Source organism: Ruditapes philippinarum, unplaced genomic scaffold (genome assembly GCF_026571515.1).
Source record: "Ruditapes philippinarum isolate M1 unplaced genomic scaffold, ASM2657151v2 ctg2989_1_1_1_1, whole genome shotgun sequence".
Classification (NCBI taxonomy): domain Eukaryota; kingdom Metazoa; phylum Mollusca; class Bivalvia; order Venerida; family Veneridae; genus Ruditapes; species Ruditapes philippinarum.
In genome coordinates, this window is record NW_026853568.1 from 41391 (window position 1) to 58715 (window position 17325).

A 17325-nucleotide genomic window follows, 5' to 3' on the forward strand; every position below is an offset into this window, starting at 1 on the left:
TGTTTATTAACAGAAAGTTATGAAAAAAGATTAATCGAAGTTGTATGTCTTTTGAATATGAACGTTCATTGACTTGTATGATTAAACTCCTAATTATGACTGAGAAGTTAAAACTACATATAAAGACTTAGAAGCTCGTAATTTTGACTAAATAACTTATAAAAGAAATTTGGAATTTATTAACCTAATCGCTAAAGACTATTCCTGAAAACGATATAGATTTTGAAAAAAAAAAAACCAAAAAAAAACAGAGGTCATACAAAATGCAAAATGTGTAGTCACGGAAAATCATTTAGCAACTTTGAAGAAATCGAATCAGTCTAAACAGAGCAACCTTGTAAATGTAAGGATTTGACATATATACGCTAGTGACATGTATAGAAACAATTTTTATTGATAAGTTGCACACTTTGGCGAATTCTATTTTGATTCATAATCCAACGAGGCAGGCTTTTTCCGGAAACCCCAAGGACACCCATTTATTCATTTTAATTTAATACTTAAATCATTAATCATTTAATATAATTTGACTTCTGGCAAGGGGAAGTCTGATCACAATAAGGGGACCCGTGATTGTGTCTTGATTTAGTTTAGGTTTCAAGGTATTGCTTGTGCAAATATTAACGATGATATTTAGTTAAGTTATAAAGATAACTTGCCCAATAAATTACTTTATATATCAACTATGGTTACATTTTTTTTCGCCTTTTTTTCGCAAAAGTAAAAATGGAGGATAATACAGTTGGATTTACAGTGATATCGTATGAAATTGTTTTTGAGATTGCAAAATTTTCCTAATCAATAATTTCAGTATATGAACCTAATTTTGCGAGACATACATAAAAACATATTTCAACAAATATTTTTGTAAAAGTTGTTATTTTTATTTGTATTAACAGATATTGATGAATGTGCAGACGGCAGTTCTGAATGCAAGGTTTTCTGTGTCAACACTTTGGGTTCTTACAAATGTGAATGTAATGACGGATATGAACTTGCCGCAGACGGAGTCACTTGCACAGGTGGAAGTATTATAAATGTCTCACTTATGAAAATAGAAATTAATTCGCTTTTATTACACTGAAACGATTCAATTTTCCTGATTTGAAATTGAAATGCTTCATGAAAATAAATTTATAATGTAAAATATGTTGCAAGACTTAAATTTACTTGAACTTAATAAAGAATAGGATTGAATCAAAATTGGTTTTTTTGTAAAATATTTCTTAAAATTTCCGCACATTTCATTTCTAAAGAAGAGATATCTGATGTCTATTAGACTAAGCCTTGCTTATATTGTGAAAAAAAATAAAGGGTTTAACTTGGAATTCTCTTAATAAGAGAATGGACGTTATTAATCATTTGGTGAGTAAAACATTAATATTGTCGTTGAATCTGCTAATGAAATACAATTGCAGTGTGTCTCACGTCCTAATTGGAGCAACAGTTTATTTCACATATCTTATAAAATGTTACAGAATATATGTCATGTTAATGAATTTCTTTTCGCTATAGTTATCACTTCTCTTTCTGTTTTTGACAAAAAATATTTCTATTTCAATAAAAGACATAAATGAATGTTCCTTTGCAAACGGAGGATGTGACCATACGTGTGTTAACATACCTGGTACGTTCTATTGTGAATGTAGACAAGGATTTGAAAGAGATGCAGATGAAAGAACTTGCTCAGGTTTGATCTTTTTATGGCAAATTAGAACAAATTTGTTAATTAATGCTATTAAATGACAAAGCAAATCGAAATGAATTAGATTTTCTTTTACATTTCTAAGTTAAATACTTGTTACGCTTTTCAAATCTTGTTAAAAATCAACCTTCTTTTCTGTAGATAAAATTAGATAATGTGTTTTCATCAAATTTAACACTTTCATTACAAAATCGCTATCCTGACGAAAATATTTCAAAATATTTCTTTTTCAGACATTGATGAGTGTGAACAAGGGATATCCGGATGTTCACACACATGTCAGAATACAAATGGATCATATGTTTGTAAGTGTCCTATTGGATATGAAATACAAAAAGACTTTGAGGACCTGCTCTGTTGGTAAGTTACAAAAGGTTTATTATAATCTGTTACCTAAATGTATGTTTAAATAAATTTGCTTTCCATAGGGCACATACGAATTTTCATAAATTTCTCCTAAAATACAAATGGATCATAGTAATGAGCATTTAAAAATAAGTCAGTCCAGTTTTTTTATCAAACTGAAAAGGATCTAGCACGGCAATATATCACTGTAAAATACTATGATAAACACTCTAAATTGAATATAAATAACTCAGCTTACATTTTGCTGAAAACAATTTTCTGAAAGTTTTATTGATAACGACACATTTTTTGAACAACAAGACAAAATAATACAAAAAATATATAGAATATCAAACCTATGGTTTCTGTTGAACTATCTTTCTTCATTTTAGATATAGACGACTGCATGAACGTCATTTGCCAACACGGTGGCACTTGCAAAGATGGTTTGAATTCATACTCCTGTTCATGTCTGCCAGGATTCACAGCTGCACACTGCGAGAACGGTAGCATAAATTAGATATCCTTTAACATCATACTAAGTTATTTCTATTTGGCCTATTGTAAATTAAAGGCTAATCAAAGAGTGGCGGCGTGGCCGGGTAGTTAAAGCGTCTGACTAGGAATCTAAGGATTGCTGACCGCGTGGGTTCAAACCATATCAGGGGTAAGCCGTTGTTTCCTTGAGCAAGAAACTTTACATTCATTGCTTAGTACTGGTTGGTTCCAGGAACGTATTCGAGAGTGTTTTAATAAGCTTATAGCTTCCAACACAATCGAACTTAAATAAATTTGTATAAACTAAAGGCTAATTATGTAGAAAACTGTGAACGTTTTCAAGAACTTATTTCAGTTTATTACAATGCTTTAAATGTTCAAATTTGCTTAAACCACTAAAATGTGTTCTATGTTTATATATATACATGTATGTATAATTGTCTACATTAGACTTAGATGAATGCCTTACCTATAATGGGGGATGTCAAGAAGTATGTACTAATACAATAGGATCTTACATTTGCGGATGCTATGACGACCGACATATACATGTAGACGGCAAATCATGCCCTGGAGGTATATAAGAACATGAAGTCCCTTGAAATACATATCGTTTTCCATGGAATTATGTCATTCTGCTGATGTTCAGATATACTGTTATAAAAAATTAAATGTTGATCCGTGTATCTTATTGAAGTAATTGCATACAAAAGCTCACTTAGGATGAGAAATTCAATACTTGTTTTTGAAAAAAAACATCAAGTGATTCTAGTAATCAGTTGATAATTGGTGAATTTTTAAGGCCCGCTCAATAAATGTTTTTATTTTATTTTAACAACATTCATAACAAGTAAAAAATGAATCTATTGTACCTAGACCTAATACCAGTCATAAATTTGTCTCTTATGACAGGAGGAAATAGAGAGGGGAATGTTTTTGAAAGAAATAGTATTGGAGGAGGCTTGCTCCCAAAACCATGTTTTGTCTTGCAACTACCAGGATGTACAGATGGTACCAATATTACCTTGCAATTAGCATCGACGTCAGAGTGGTACAAGGCTTCAAAACAGCCTAATGTTTATTATACCTATGGTATTACCTTTGTGAAAGTGAATGATTTATCTTTACCAATATCGATTCGTGGTTTTGACGTAACTTTTTATAATGGAAAGTTCGACTTCAAACATGGTGTTGAATATGGCATAGAAGATGGCTCTGTATTTGTGGACAAAGCAACATCAGCTGACTGCAAACCATTTAAACTGATAGAAACAGATATATTCGATTTTATTTCTCATGGGTCGTTCTTCAGAACACTACTTATTTCATTATTTCCAGTACTTCCAGATTGGATATCTTTTGACAAGACAAGCAATTCCGTTCTAGAGATTGTAGATATGAAAAGTGATTTAGTATATGGTAAAGATATACCCGATAAAGAATATTGCAATGGCGCTCCTGTTATCAAAACTCATTTGTACACGGTATTCACATTTGGGTCTAACTTTTCTCTCAGAGTTTTAGGTGAAGAAGTAAGATTTCCTGTGCCTTTAAAGGGTAATAAATTCTGTATGATTGTTGATCTTTGTCATACAAATGGTGGAAGCTTTTTTTTAATGATACCTGCTGAGTCACGAAGTATTCTAGACAACATGAATATATTTCAACAACTTAAACAGAAATTTGGCCTTGAAATTTTTCCAAGAGGAATTGGATTATCTGTAGTAAATGGAATCAATGTCCATCACCATGCAACTGAACTTCAGTTATGGAATGGGGATGCATCATTCACTTACCCGTAAGTACATATGCATAGTAACATATCTCGTTTTTAAAATAATGTTGCATGCTATTTCACTTATTGTTCTGGATATTCAATTATGATGTTCTTTCATTCAGCATTATCAATACATACATAACGAGGTCATTTTTTCGAAAAATTAAATCCAAGTGTCAAAATAAATTATATGCACATATATGAAGTTTTGCATGCAGTTTAGCATTGGCAGTGTAGCTTGTGCAGATTCATGATAGTACAAATACTGCTGACCATACATTTTATCCGGGGACTATTCATTCAGGTCATTCAGTGGAGATACATGTATATGCTTTGTTTGTATATATTTAATTATTCTGATTTCACTTTTACTTAGACATAAAACTTGTCAAATTTGTCATTTGCCTTTTTAGCCTTTTGTCAATCTTATTTTACTTGGATTTTCTTTTTTCAAAAATCATTTCTTGCCAAAGGAACATAAGTTTAGTTTCATTTGTATTACATTCCACAGTACTCACCAATTGTGAAACATTATTTATTTCTATAAAGTTATCTATTTATCGAAAAAAGAGCGTAATAGTTCTGTAGTTTAAAAGGTCAAAATTAAAACTGCTTGAAAATTATCCTTGCAAGTACCTCAAACGCACTCATTCAAAACGTTCAGTTTTTAAGCAAGCTAGTATATAGTGGATGTTTTTATTATAATTCCAAACATTGATAATAGACGTCAAACAATTTGTTTATTTTTGTCCTGGGTACTCAAAGACTGGCCTACCGAAAATCATCACCTATATAGAATGTGTTAAGATGATTTTGTTCACATAGTTCTGAATGACTTTTAAGTATGTTCCTTAATTCATAAATAAAAATACTACACTCTTTATTTAAGTGTGTTTCCTCGAAGTGATGTTTGGATCGGTGGTGATTTCAGCATAAAAGATAACTTGGTCGATGAAAGTTGGTTGGACGTGACTTGGAAGGTTGACGGCAGTTCAGATATGTATTTAAATGTACCAAATGTAAAAAATGTAAGCACGATAACATTATCAGTATTTTTTATCAGTCATTGTAGACGCTGAAATGTGTGTAGTGAAAAGAATCGTCAATTCATAAACAACTATTTCTATAACACTGTTTTTGTTTGTATTCTTTCTTCTTTTACTTCTTTTTCAGATTTTAACAAACATTTTTTATGAAGAATGGAACTTATTTGTTGATATCACAATGACGGCAACATTGAAATTGAAACTGTTTGGTGCAAAGTTTGACGTACATTTTCCGGAAGCTGCAGCCATCCAATCCTATACATCCATTGGCGGTAAACAAATAATAAGCACTCAGATGATATGAAAAATTTTAAAATAATTTCATTGAGTCTGCTATATAATATTTTAAGAACACAAATGCTTCACATATAATTAACTTCATTTTTGTTACAAATTGAAAATTGTAAATAATGTTCCATTTATTTCTATTACAGGAAATAACAGAACTTTGTGCGGGGGAAAATCAAATCCTCCAGGAATTTTCTTCTCAGTTATTTTGAACGTAAACCCTTTTCAAAATGTTCCGCTACTGCAGGATTGGCTTTTAAAAAACACTAATCGTGTGTATGCCTTTGTTACATATGAGCATGGAATAAATAGTTTTTGGTTTGATGTCAAGAATGACATTCATAATTATGAAAAAATCGTTGACAGATTACTTCATCTTTTGGAAACATCTCTTGAAGCACTTAAGATTGTTTTTAAAGAAACTACTAAAGCACTTATAACAGACATTAAAATACTACTTTACACGTTAAAAAATCTGTTTCAAGACATTTTAGGAATGATCGTGTCTAATGACTTAGCTGAAGCAAAACGTATGTTTGAAAACGTATGGACAACATTTGTCAGCCTGGAATCAAAAACCAAATTGTTCCTTTACGAGACTGAATTTATTGTGCATGAACTTTTCATAAACCTTAAATTGCAACTCGAAAGTGAAATAAATGCTTTAAAGACTTATGTAACAAATACTGTTAACAAAATAACAAACAGTTTGATCAAATCGGCTTCTTCATTTACAGAATTCGGATTGAAATTTTCAGTGTCCTTGAAAATCATGGGGTTGACTTTGGGTGACTTTAAAATAGAGCTTGTTTATTCAGATGGCAGTCTGCTAAAGTGCAGTAGATTTGAAAGAATAAGAAATTTTCTAAAAGACGAAAAGGCACTTAGGTTGATTGGAAGATTAACTGTTGCCAAACAATTTAATTTCTTTTTGAAGTCAATGAATGGGTTTGAAATTGGTGGAGCATTCTCGGTGAGCAATTCAAAGTTTCTTATTCAACAACAAGTGTATTCAAATATATTAGGTTTGAGGGCGACAAGCGATTTGTTCATAACCAATAGTCGCGTCTATCTGCACATTGAAGGAAATATTTGGGACATTTTTCTTGCTCATGTTGACATATATGCTTCCTCTGGTAAGAACTGGCATGCTCTGACTTTTAGAGTTATAGGAACTTTTGTTGCAAATGTTCGAAAGCGCCGACAAACACAAATAGACAGTTCATCTTTTCAAGGCAGTTATTTAGAGGCCATGAAAAAAAGCTATTAATTTTGTTGCTAATATGGCAAACAAAAGATTAAGTCAAGTTCAGTCGACCCTCACAAGTGCCCAGGAAAGATTTTCTAAGGCACAAAAATGGCTTGAAAGTCAACAAAGGCGCGTAAAAAATGCAAATGAAGCTTTTGATAAAGCTATAAATTCGCTCGAAACGGCGAAAGATAAACTCGAAGCAGCAAAGAAGCCATTTGAAAAGGCTTTAAAAACACTTGAGGCAGCACAAAAAAATATTGATAACTTATGTAAAATCAAAGAATGTAAAACATTTTGTATTCCTGGTGTAAAGTGCAGGACATGTACAAAAAGGTTCTTCGGTCGTAGAATACGATATCCCTGTTGCTTTCTGACAAAATGTATGTTAAGGATTCCCGATCCTCTTTGCGTTATAGCAAATTTGGCTTGTAAAATAGTAAGAGCAGCTGCTTATGCGGCATTAGAAATTGCAAAAATATTTGTTAAGGCCCCTATGCTTGCATTTGACACTGCAAAGGTTTTTCTGTCTGTGGCACAGGTGGTTGTTGATAAATCAAGAATCATTCTTGACGTCGCTGTTGGCATTCTTGAAATGGCTAAAATTGGACTAGAATTTGCAAAAGGTGTCATTGAAGGTGCAAAATTAGCTGTTGAAGGTGTCAAATTTGCTCTAGGAGCAGCAGCTAAAGTTTTAGAATTTGTTATTGATATTGGTATCAAAACGATAATCGATGTAAAGAACTGTGGTTTTGATGTTCATGTGTCAACGTCTGATTTACCTGTATTTGCTGTATCGTGCGATGTAAATGCTTTTAAGTTAGGTTGGAGATCTATAAAAATAAGAATTAATTTCAAAAATATGTCATTCAAAGTGTTTGGAATGCTGCACGTGCAACAATAGATGCTGTTATGAAACAACTTAAAAATGTCATTGGCATTGGCCGAAAACGCAGAGAAATACTATTTAAATCTAATGCACAGGTGCACGCAAAATTTATAAGAGCAATAAGAGATACTGACTTAATTCATGGATCTGGATTTGTTTTAAACGAAACTTTAGATATATCTAACAATATTTCCGGTCAGGGTGTACATATACATGATGATTATGGGAGCAGAGTTCTCCTTTTTAAAGAAAAATGTGTAAAGATATCGACTGTAATGGATTTCTTGAAGGAGGCATCCGACATTCTTCATACTATAGCTAATGACTCAATGCAAGTTATAATTGAAATGTCTTCCATTAGGGCTGAATTGCAAGAATTTTCAAGTGATGCGTTGGTTGATAACTTGACTTTAGAGAATATAGGCATAAGCAAAGAATATGCTGAGAAAGATTATAATTTGACCGACGATGATCTTGAGAAAGCTACCGAAGAAACAAAAGCATCAATTAAAGATGATCCTCTCCTTAATGAAATAAATTCAGCTGCACAATTGTCAATGGAAAATTTAGACGAAGAAATGCAATCTATTGAATCTATTAACTTTTTTGACACCTGGATGATAGCTTTGGAAAATATGACACACGACTATTTTGATAAAACCGATTGCAAAGGATTTCAAGATTGCACATTGCATTCTATATCAATTCTCTACGAATTATATGAGGATGAGAAGGTACCAAATATTAGCAACATCAAAAATGCAATTCTTGATTTGGAAAGCGTGTTAATAGAAATGTTTCAGAACGAGTCACAATTTCTGGCAGACTTGACCATAGCAATGCAGTCCATCAAGACAAGCGTCTCATTCTTATATGATGCTAATCCCTTTTGCTCAGTTGCACCAACCTTTCTGACAATTTTGAAAAGCCAAACGCTGCTTTTGTCATCGGAGGCGGTATTCATTTGCAATGCGACAGGCAATCCGAATCCATTATATTGGTGGCTTAAGAATGAAGAGTTTCTGCAGAATGAACATCAAAGGCGTTTATTAATTGCAAATGTATCTACAACAGACAATGCTACATACACATGCATTGCAGGAAATGTTGTGGCAAACATAACATCTAATAAGGCATATCTGCATGTAATAGAATACGGTTAGTATCTTATTTGTAAATACTCACTTAGCAACAAGGAAACGTAGAATAGTTATGCGAGTTATCAAGATCACATTTATCAGTACGTTAATGTTTAAGATTGAATACCGCTCATTTCGGTGCTATAGGGGTATAGGGGCGTGAGAGATAATGCACTTTTCACATACTCTTTCATGAACAGATTTAATCAATCATAGCCTGCAATTCCTTTTTTAAGATTTTATTTCTATATAAAAACGTTTTACAGATTTTTACTTAAAATATGAAATTTTATTAAGTTTCATTTGATGATTCTAGATGACGACGAATGTGAAGCAGAAAACGGGGGTTGCGAACATTTGTGTAGCAATACGATTGGAAGCTTTGAATGTAGTTGCTTAACAGGATACGTATTAAACGAGGACATGCTTACTTGTTCAGGTTTGTTATAGAATTATAGACGTGTTTCACGGATTAAGAAAAAAACCTTTTTGGCAAAATAATAAAATAATTATACCAAATCAATGGCATAGCACTTTCAATTCCTTTTTCAGTTGAATTCTGCTGTAGGAAATTATTCTATAGCAAATTTGATTTTTTTGTTTCCTTATTGGCGAATATTGCCGGTTTATTTCTAGCTATGATGTTTTATTATCTTAATGTCACGGTAGCCTTGAATACTCAAAGCACACTTATTTGAATTAAAATAGGAAAATCGACACGTTCGTCATCTGATTTGTATGTAATGCAGGGTTTTTTCCTTGACAATTTATATCAGAAATTGAGTCATCAGTCTCTTACAAATATGTGGGATTAGTAGTCGGTTACTTGCGGAGAAATATGTATTAACTAGTTAGTTATATAGGAAAGCCGGTTAGGTGGACCCCCGAAATATAAATCGGCGTACAGACACAGCATAAATCAAAATCACACGTCGGAATGAGCATATATTATTTTCTACGTAATTCTTTTACTCTAGAATATAAAAGTATAAAATTAGTCAATGAATAGAAGTGTTTTTTCAATGAATTAACGTTATTATCGGTTATAATTTATATATTAAAATAACATGGTAGCTGAATTTATACATCCAATAAAATATCCTATTTCATGACGCAGGTAGTCTCAGAGATGTATAACGGAACGTTTTAATTTCAATTTTCAGCGGTACCTAAAGAAAAAGAGGACTTTGGATATAGCGGAATACGTGACATAGGTATAAATGTTTTAGTAACTTACTTATTTTTAAAGTGTCATTGTAAATAGATATTTGTTCTCCTTAATTATATATAGTTATATACAATAATATTGGAACAAAAAGCAAACTGAGCAAAATTATTTCTTCATTTGATTTCAAGTGAATTTGTCTTAGAAGCATATATTCCAGGGTTTTATAGTATTTGAAATATTGATTTTGTCTACATATTTTGGATATTCGTATAAAATATTTTTGTTCAAATTATATGGAAATAATAATATTTTATCCTAGAAGAATTCATTATCTACTACACAAAGATAATTTTAATTAAAAACGCTAATTTGTATTTGCCATAGCTTTCGGCCCCTGTGGCCTTCTTATGTATACAAATATAATCAGACAAAACACGGGAAATGACGTATCGACATTCATGATATTCAAAACCTGGCAGTATATCGGAAACCCCTCAAATTGCAAAATTCTACGACCAAAAGCAAATAAAAAATGTGATTGTATTCTTTTAGTATTGGCTGTGTCAGTCTCCCTGCTGGGTACAGCTGTATTGATAGCCGCTAGCCTCATTGTATACTTTAAAGTCAGGTAAACTTTATTCTTCACAATATTTGTAGTGTTGCAAATAGAAATCTAAAATGTAACGAATTCAGTTAATCATATAAACGGAACACGAATAAAAGTAGCGATCAATATTGAAGTATCCTATCAGATTGCTGATTCGCCGGAACATAATATATATAAATCGTAATACAACTGGCTAGATTTTATATTCCGGTCTATGATTGTCATTGAATATATCATGTTAGAGTAGATTTTAAACACACGCTGATGACAACAAGAGTGGCGGCGTGGTCAGAGTGGAGGCATGGTCGGGTGGTTAAGGCTTAATTCGGATTAGTAGCCTGAGGATTGCTGGCCGCGTCGGTTCAAACCACGTCAGGAGCAGGCTGTTGTTTCCGTGCGCAAGAAATTTTACACTCATTGCTTAGTACTGGTTGGTTCCAGGAACGGATTCGAAAATGCTTCAATAAGTTTATAGCTTCCAACACAATCGAACTGAAATAAAATTAGTTTAAACCAAGCTGATGGCAACTGTAAATACCGATAATAGTAAACATTGTGTATTTTTTGTAGCAAAAATAAAGTGATGCCAGGCTCTACTAAGAGCAACATCGCCGCAAAAGGCCTGCCAGAAATGAAGGTCGTCCCTGACGGACCTGTCGTAGAAGTTGATAGTACGCTAGGGCCGAAAAAGACAACATTCAGTAGATATTTCAACGTCAACAAAATTGGACCAACTGAATAGCAAGAGAACAATCGGCTGAAACATGTGCCTCTTTGAAATGTTATACATATAACCAGACTTTGATCTTTAATTTAATTAAGTTGTATAGAATTTGACTAGAAAAATTATTACTCAAGATTAATATGAACGTTATGTTTGTGCAACTTGTGTATGTATAAAAATGATAAACGTACGAATGACGCATTTTCAATCTTGTTATGATAGGAACATAATAGAAATGTATCTAACTATTCGAAATCGTAATTCATTGCATTATTTCTTAATTTCATGAAAAAATGTTGTAAAGATTAACATTGCATTTAAATCACTAATGTATCGATATAACTTTTTCATGAATACGTTTTGATGGAATTGTAATCGGATAGCATGTGCGTGTATGTTGGCTAAATTTAAATTTAAAATAGTTTTTGCGATTCAAAAAATTGTTGTGCAACCTGCCGATTGACAATCAACTAAAAAGCAATCTAACTATTGAGTATTACTTACCTTAAATGATTCAAACTTGCATTTTAAGTCTTTATATACGTTGAGCTGGAAATTGTTTTGAACATTATTTACAGAAACAAACTTATGTGCTTTGTTTCAAGACTTACCAATTAGGCAGATCATATGCTGATTAAAGGAGCTGTAAGAATAAATTATTATATTAATCAATGATTAATTATCCCCCCCCAATTAAATAGAAATAAAAAACAAATATGATGCTACAATGATAAGTAATAATAACTTTAATCACTTTGTATAGAATGTAATTTTTATAGTTAAAACTAATTTTGTGTGTATGAAATAAAGATTGGAAATTATTATTTATATAAAACAGCTTGCTTTCTTTGTGAAACCAAATCCCTTATAAAATGTCTAAACAAGTACTATCAAAAATAAGTGTGAACTATAAGTGATTGCAGCATATAAAGGGAATTAAGGACATTTTCAGTAAAGTCGACATATCAATCAATAATAAAGCTTATTTTAAGGCAAATACATGAACAATACAACATTATGTGGTGGATCTATTTAGTATAGTCTGATATTACTGACCAGCCAATTATAACATTTATTTAAATAGTCGATCTCTCTTCGGTACCTAATGTGTAGTTTACGAGAATTATTATGAAGTATATAACAAATGTTTTGAAAAGTCACAATAGCTTAATGCATTGGCACAGTCTGTTAAGAGATTTCTAATATCTTAGAGGTCTGTAGTTCGATCCCTACTTTTGCCATTGTCGTAGACCCGCTCTTTTTTATATTTGCAATACAAATGTATATTATAACTGATGTGGCCGAGTGATTGCACAATTTTATATTGCCAAACAACATTGACCTGGCACTCTTGCATTTGACCATATAGCCGGTAAATCCCGTAAACGTTACGATCTACTTCAAATCGATATAAATGTATATAACCAGTTGTGAAATGGTTTCCATTAAGAATCCCTCTTAGCGCTTTCGCTAAAGGTCTTTCACTTTAAGAAAGTTCGTATGTTCGAATCCTGTTGAGGCAGTCATTTCTTTTCTTTTAGTTTTAAAATTGCCATCCTCCTAAAACTCGCCCAAACCGTTTTATAAAGTGTGTATGTGCTTAAGCATATACAATTGCATTATGCAATTGAAAACTATGCTTAAGAAAGATTTGCGATTTTCCGTACATTTGAGTATTTACGAAAACATATCGATTATACAAAAACAACACTACTACTACAAGATGCCCTAAACCAGATGCAGTACAGCAATTTCAAATAATTTCTTGCAAAATTAAGAAAACACACACACACACACACACACACTCGAGAAGTTTGTCTTCATAACGTGGTTTTGGTAAAAAATCGAACCAAAGATCAGTAGCCCGGTATCTTTACCAATACACCACACCTCACCGACGTGTGAAGTTAACAAATGTAGCGATAAATTCGTGTGATAAAGGTGTATGAAAGTTATTGTCCATCAGTATTCACCGGCCACTTCATTAATCTTTCGTATAGGTCATTGGAGTAACACTGACCGGTATTAAACGAAAATATCAGTATATTTGTTTAGTTCACAGGTCAGTGGCGGTCTAAGGTTCGATTCCTAACCAACACCACGTTATGAAGATACACATTTTCTTTTTTTAAATTACTTGCAAGTATTTCAAATCGTTTAACTACATCTGGTTTAATGATGAAATTTAAAATATAAATTGAAATAATAACACAGTATACACATAATGAAATTATACAGACAAGAAACGGTTTCCACGAGTTTTATGAGAATGACAGTTTTAAAATGAAAATAAAAAAGAAATAAAAGATGACGACCCAGTACTCGAACCTTCGAGTTTACGCCTATATTATTGAAGTGAAATATCTTAACCGACTGCGCAAAGAGGGATTCTTATGTTACCTTTTGGTATTTGCAGTTGTTAAATTAAAGTAACAACAAATCCAAATAGGTTTTGGTTCGTATGATATATAATTTATTAAAAGTTCACTGTCACTGTGTAATCTGATATTAAATCACATTAATATATAAAACCACTCTACTGTTATTCAAACCAGAAAGTTCCTTTCAGGTATACTGTCAATAACACAGTTCCACTTGTTGCTCAATATCAAATGATCTGAATCAACAATAGTTAACAAGTCTGCACACTGAAATACACATTAAATGTCACTAAATGTATTATCATTTAATGTTATACTTTTCCGAGGTTATCTCCCTTCAATCTACATTATTACATATAAAACACATCTCATCATAATATTCAATACACAGTATCTGATACTTATTATTAAGTGGTTCTAGTGGCGTTCATTATTACATATCTTATAGGATGTCTTAATAATAATATCATCAAGTTACATTAAAATACATGACACTTACATAATATACAATAATTACAATAAATATATGATTATCTTTAAAGTTACAATAATCACTTAGGCACAATAACATATTATTACAATATACAATTATGACTTACCAATTTGTGGAATTGTATGCTTTACAATCAACATATCAAACACCTAACTACAATGTACACCTGGCAATCAACACATCATTCACACAGTGACTGGGTGCTGTAAATTATGTAAAGAAAGAATGCATATTATATATAATGTCAATGTGCATCATAGATATGATTTAAGTGATGTTAAATAAGGAATGCTATTTCTGAACCATCTCAATTCTTTACACAAAAGGGAAAATCTAAACTCATGAAAATCATGAATTTACTTTCCAAATAACATAAATATTGTTTACATGGAATATAGAAGTTATTGTCCTACAATGATCTTTAAAACATACCATAATATTAATCCAATATCCTTAAAACAAATTAAAATATATCTGGCCTCCAAAAATTCAACTTTTCTCAAACTTTAGACTTTTTAACTCACTCAAAAGTCATGAACTCAATACACACTTGGAGGGAAATTCAAAACGATGATCTGATTGGCTAAAAATGATACAAGGGAAGTAACTGGAATGAACTCAACTTAGTTCAATGCACGAAAAGATGACCCTGTTACACTTATTATAATTTAGACGAATTAACATTCATAACGATTTAAAAGTAGAAAGTAATTTTACGGAATTTACCGACGATAGGGTCAGATGCAAGAGTGGTAGGTCAATATTGTTGGACAGTTCATGGTATACACACAATAAATTCATTTTTGATAGATTTTAAAAATGATTTTCTAAATGTCCTAAGTGTTTTAAGTTTTTCATAATACCTTCTTATTTCAGCATTAGTGAAACTATGATTGTTTTGTATGATGTTTTTCTAGTTTTTATATGTTTTACACTTCTTTGGTATACTCGTTTTAAATAGAATGATGAAATTGAGAATTCATATTCAAAATTCGTTCAGATTTAAGTCAATAAATGCCGTGTCAATGCCGTAAAACCAGTTCAGATCGAGACAAAACAGTGTTGCTAATTTGCTTTATATATGTGCGGACAATTTTGCAAGCACAGGGCCATTTCCATTAAAATGTACAACAAAATAAAAAAGTAGGTCTAAAAAAGGCAACTTTAGGGATCGAGCCACAGACTTCTCGTGTATCCGACGATCACTGAACCGACTGTGCTAATGCGAATATAACGACGACTTCTACACATTTAGATTGTGCAACTTTTCAAAACGTTAATTGTATACTCCATGTTGAAATTTCTTAAACTACACGGACAGGAGTCGCAGTTTGATCGAATATTTAAATGGTTCGTTCGTGTATTCATAATTGATAGGTCAATAATATCAGACTGTACAAAAAAAGAAAAACTAGGACATTTCATGACAAACTAACCATATTATATTTCACGTTTATTCTAATAGAGTTTTAAGATCATGCTTAAAGCATTACTTAGATAGATTATAACAGTGCGTGTGTTGTTGAATAATGTAGGTATGAAGAACGGTAATTTCGAAGGCTGGTAAGCCTAAACTTGTGAAATATTACAAAACATTTAAACGATAAACCTTGCATTATTTAATTGCAACGCAAGAAAAAATAGATTTTTTCTACGCTCATGCGTTATTTAAAGATTATTGATAAACACGCGATATACATACGTTAAGAGAAGAAGTATTTTAACATGATGATATTTTATTTTATTAGCGTCATGTCTGGCGCAATATGATGCGTATGCATCCCATGACCAAATCGTTCAATTTTCAATTTGTTCAAAATGGGGAATATTGTGAACCGTCTTACAATTAAGATTAATTCACATAAAATTCCCTTTTTAACAACACTAGTAGAAATATTACAAAACTAAAACGCGAAATATTTTTGTCTAGTGCTCTCTTGGAGAGTTGAATTGTAACAACATCGAGGCCGAATACCGACATAATTTAAGGATTCATAGAGTTGTCGTTCATATATACACCAGATTAAGACTTTATAATACATTATATATTTTCAGTCAGCAGGTAAGTTTTTAAGAAACATTTACCAGTAATGGCAAAGCACGGCCTTATGACAAGTAATTTCGTGTTTTCCTCTGGCACCCTGCGGAGAGAAAACACGACATGGCACAATCAGCCATCGTACAAAGGATACAATATAATGTTGTGCGTTTTGCTTTGATTTAACTAAGAAATTAAACAGACAAAGTAGATTTCTATTATTATTTTGCATATTATGTACGTTTTTGATATTTTCACGTGCGTGATAATCTATGTCCGTCCGTGTGTGATTGTTATGATAAATATCAGCTAGAAATAGTCAGGGACTGATAAAATGTCAAATATAATTGAACATTTGAGCATTTCACAAACGCCTTATAAAATGTAACGATTAGCATACTTTTAACATTTACATGATGTTCTTGTAAGCAAATACACAGACGAAATTTTACTTCATAAACTTTAAACATAGGCCTATGCAAACAGTTTAAATCACCGAAAGCGTTATAACACCATTTTTATACTCCAAGAAACGCCTTATAGCCCTTTCTCCCAGTGCCTCCTTTGACAACATATTTTTACACTTTCATCTTCATTTGTGGTATATAAGACCCATCTATCTGATTTTTTTTACTTAGGGTTTGTGCACTTCTCTTTCATTTAGTCATTGAAACAATTACTAAACAAATAATGTAAGTTATAATATAATTATCTTATTTTATCTTTTATACTCGCCAAAAATACCGGAGTTTGATAATATATTCAGCAGTTTGCCCTATTATCCAAACGAACTGTTATCTGAACATACACCGCCTGTTGTAATCAATTCTTGCTGCGCGCGCAACACTCAACATGAGAAAAAAACAACAAGCGTCTTGCCCTATTTTCATTAAAGGTACTTAATCTGATGTTTTTTTTTTTGTTTTTTTTTTTTTGTTTTTTTTTGAAAGAAAAAATAGTTGTTCAGTGCTCGTTATT

General features: G+C 31.9%; 2 protein-coding genes and 1 long non-coding RNA gene across 3 annotated transcripts; 2 read left to right on the top strand and 1 right to left on the bottom strand.

The window, feature by feature from the left end:
* Window positions 1–830: 830 nt before the first annotated feature.
* On the top strand, window positions 831–6932 carry LOC132737232 (uncharacterized). Its single transcript, XM_060724494.1, has 9 exons — window positions 831–1022; window positions 1568–1690; window positions 1939–2061; window positions 2442–2556; window positions 2999–3124; window positions 3461–4346; window positions 5215–5353; window positions 5499–5643; window positions 5806–6932. Exons 2-9 carry the CDS (start codon window positions 1574–1576, stop codon window positions 6927–6929), a joined length of 2775 nt encoding a protein of 924 aa, XP_060580477.1. The 5' UTR covers window positions 831–1022; window positions 1568–1573; the 3' UTR covers window positions 6930–6932.
* An 888-nt stretch (window positions 6933–7820) lies between these two features.
* Window positions 7821–12132, top strand: LOC132737233 (uncharacterized). Its single transcript, XM_060724495.1, has 5 exons — window positions 7821–8955; window positions 9253–9375; window positions 10100–10150; window positions 10657–10732; window positions 11282–12132. The coding sequence occupies exons 1-5, from the start codon at window positions 7821–7823 to the stop codon at window positions 11451–11453; spliced, it is 1557 nt and encodes a 518-aa protein (XP_060580478.1). The 3' UTR covers window positions 11454–12132.
* Window positions 12133–12807: 675 nt separating this feature from the next.
* LOC132737234 (uncharacterized) lies at window positions 12808–14924 on the bottom strand. The gene is made up of 3 exons (XR_009626704.1): window positions 14742–14924; window positions 14416–14512; window positions 12808–14083 (listed from the first exon to the last, which is right to left on the bottom strand). It is a non-coding gene; the product is annotated as an uncharacterized LOC132737234 (long non-coding RNA).
* Window positions 14925–17325: the final 2401 nt, after the last annotated feature.